This window comes from Rhinopithecus bieti, unplaced genomic scaffold (genome assembly GCF_001698545.2).
Source record: "Rhinopithecus bieti isolate Rb0 unplaced genomic scaffold, ASM169854v2 scaffold_64463, whole genome shotgun sequence".
Classification (NCBI taxonomy): Eukaryota; Metazoa; Chordata; class Mammalia; order Primates; family Cercopithecidae; genus Rhinopithecus; species Rhinopithecus bieti.
In genome coordinates, this window is record NW_016824252.1 from 5,782 (window position 1) to 7,783 (window position 2,002).

At 35.5% G+C, this 2,002-nt stretch overlaps 1 protein-coding gene across 1 annotated transcript in view; it reads right to left on the reverse strand.

The window, feature by feature from the left end:
* Positions 1-679: 679 nt before the first annotated feature.
* The window catches only part of LOC108522145 (ankyrin repeat domain-containing protein 18A-like), a 20,084-nt gene continuing 18,761 nt past the window's right edge, over positions 680-2,002 (reverse strand). The window contains exon 5 of the mRNA XM_017862211.1: positions 680-794. Within this exon, the coding sequence (XP_017717700.1) occupies positions 750-794 (45 nt within the window). The 3' untranslated portion in view covers positions 680-749. The remainder of the gene's footprint in view (positions 795-2,002) is intronic.

The following is a 2,002-nucleotide window of genomic DNA, read 5'->3' on the forward strand; positions in this document are numbered from 1 at the left end:
AAAAAGTGCTGACGGAGTAACAGGGACAAATCAAAAAGACATAAAGTCAGCTTGAAATCTAATCTTGGGGAACTGGAGCACCAGAATCATGAGCTTTCCCTCCTCGCTTATTTATTGCTTTCATTTCTCCATGTAGAACAAAGAAGAGAACAAGAAAATAATCATCTGGCAACCATCGTAGTAATAATTGTTCAAACACAAGTCATCCATGAAAGGCTAAATCTAGTGGGTTCTGAAGAGTAACCAGATATTTACAGAGCCTCAAAGTATCTCCATACAAAATATGGTTGAACTACAAAAAGAAAATTGTAACATTAGCATGGACAAACCTGGCAGGTACTCCTTAACTATCCTAAGTAATAAAACCAGTAAAATGCAAATAAGCCTTCTATGACCTTTACTAAAGTATCAATGATGACTTGGTTGTTTGGCTGTTTAAACAGCTGACATTTGGGCAATTTGAGTATGTCAAACTCAATAAAAATGGTTTTCATTTGCAAGATCCACTTAAAACTTAAGGAGGCTAAAAAAAATCATTTAAAATACCCTATAAATTATCATCATACATGTGATACAAAAATATCCTACACTTCAGTAAATATTGTAATGTTAAATATTTTATGAGAAACAATTAAAATGCTCTGTAAATAGCCCAGTAATAAAGTTTTATACTCTTTTAAATCATACAATTTTCCTTAAGACTTTATGGTTAAATATTCTCTTCATTAGATGTGGCTTACCAGTGGATTCTAGAGAAGAAAGTAGACGGGAGCAAGTGTCCAACACAGCAACAGCTGGAAAGAAAAAGAAAAGAATTTTCTTCTCTACCTAAAACACTTCAGTTAACTAAGTGTGAGTCTGAAAACTAAAGAGTTGAGAACTTCATCAGAGTTAATAAAAATGAGAAATATGTATGTACATTTACAATACAAAATTACTATTAAATAATTTACACATGGCATTAATTCTAATTGTGTGTAAATATCAGAGCTTTTTCATTCTTCATTCATGTAATCAACAGCCACGTGCTAAGGTACTAGAGCCAGCACAGGAATTATAAGATGAAGATGGTATGGTCCACCTCTCAACAGTCATATGCTATAACCTAAAAAAACAGAAGGCAGGCAATGTCCACATAGAGTCATAGATACCATGACAGGTATACAGCAGGGCACTACTGGAACACACAGAAGGAACATCTAGCCCACTTTTATGTCAATGTCATGGGCTTTCTGGTGGAGGAGATAACATAGGTTGATACCTGAAGGACAACGAAAACCTTGCCAGATAGAGGGAAGAGGCGAAGGCAAAGATCCTGAGGTGACGAAGAGCCCTGTGGAGTTCCAGTTTGGTGCTAGAGCAAAGGGCAGAGTGTGGTAAGTGGCGAGAGACAAGGCTGAGTAACTTGACAAGAATCACATTGACATGGGTATTTCTATTTCATGGTGAAAACTTTGGAACTTTTCCTGGGAACAGACATAAGCCAATGACACAGTAAATGACAGATTTAAAATGTCACCTGTCAAGTGACTGCTTATGAAGGGTTATTGCTCAGCTAAGGATTTTGAAATGAGTCTGAGGTCTGTTGGCCTTCAATCTCTATCAAAATCTTGAGAACTTGATGATGCCTTTGTTTTCTGAGAATTGTTTCAGTGTGCAGGCTGACAGTTCCATGACGATGGCAAGGGTGAAGAAATTGTAGAGCCAGTGAAAAAGAGATGCACAGACTTCTTGGGAATTTTTTAAGCTATGGAACATGACAAATTTATGGTGCATAAGTACAGTCTTCTCTGTGAAAGTTTTTATTTTCACATCTTTCATTAGATGTGTCTAACAACAACAAAAAACCTTGACATAGTATCTACTAACGCAACAATGAAAAATAATGCCATTTGCTATTTACATTTTATTTCTAAAATAAACTTAATTAATAAATTTTGGAAACAAACTTCTCTTTGTTTCTCTAATTATTTGTTCTACACAGTCCAGCTCCATCTAAAAT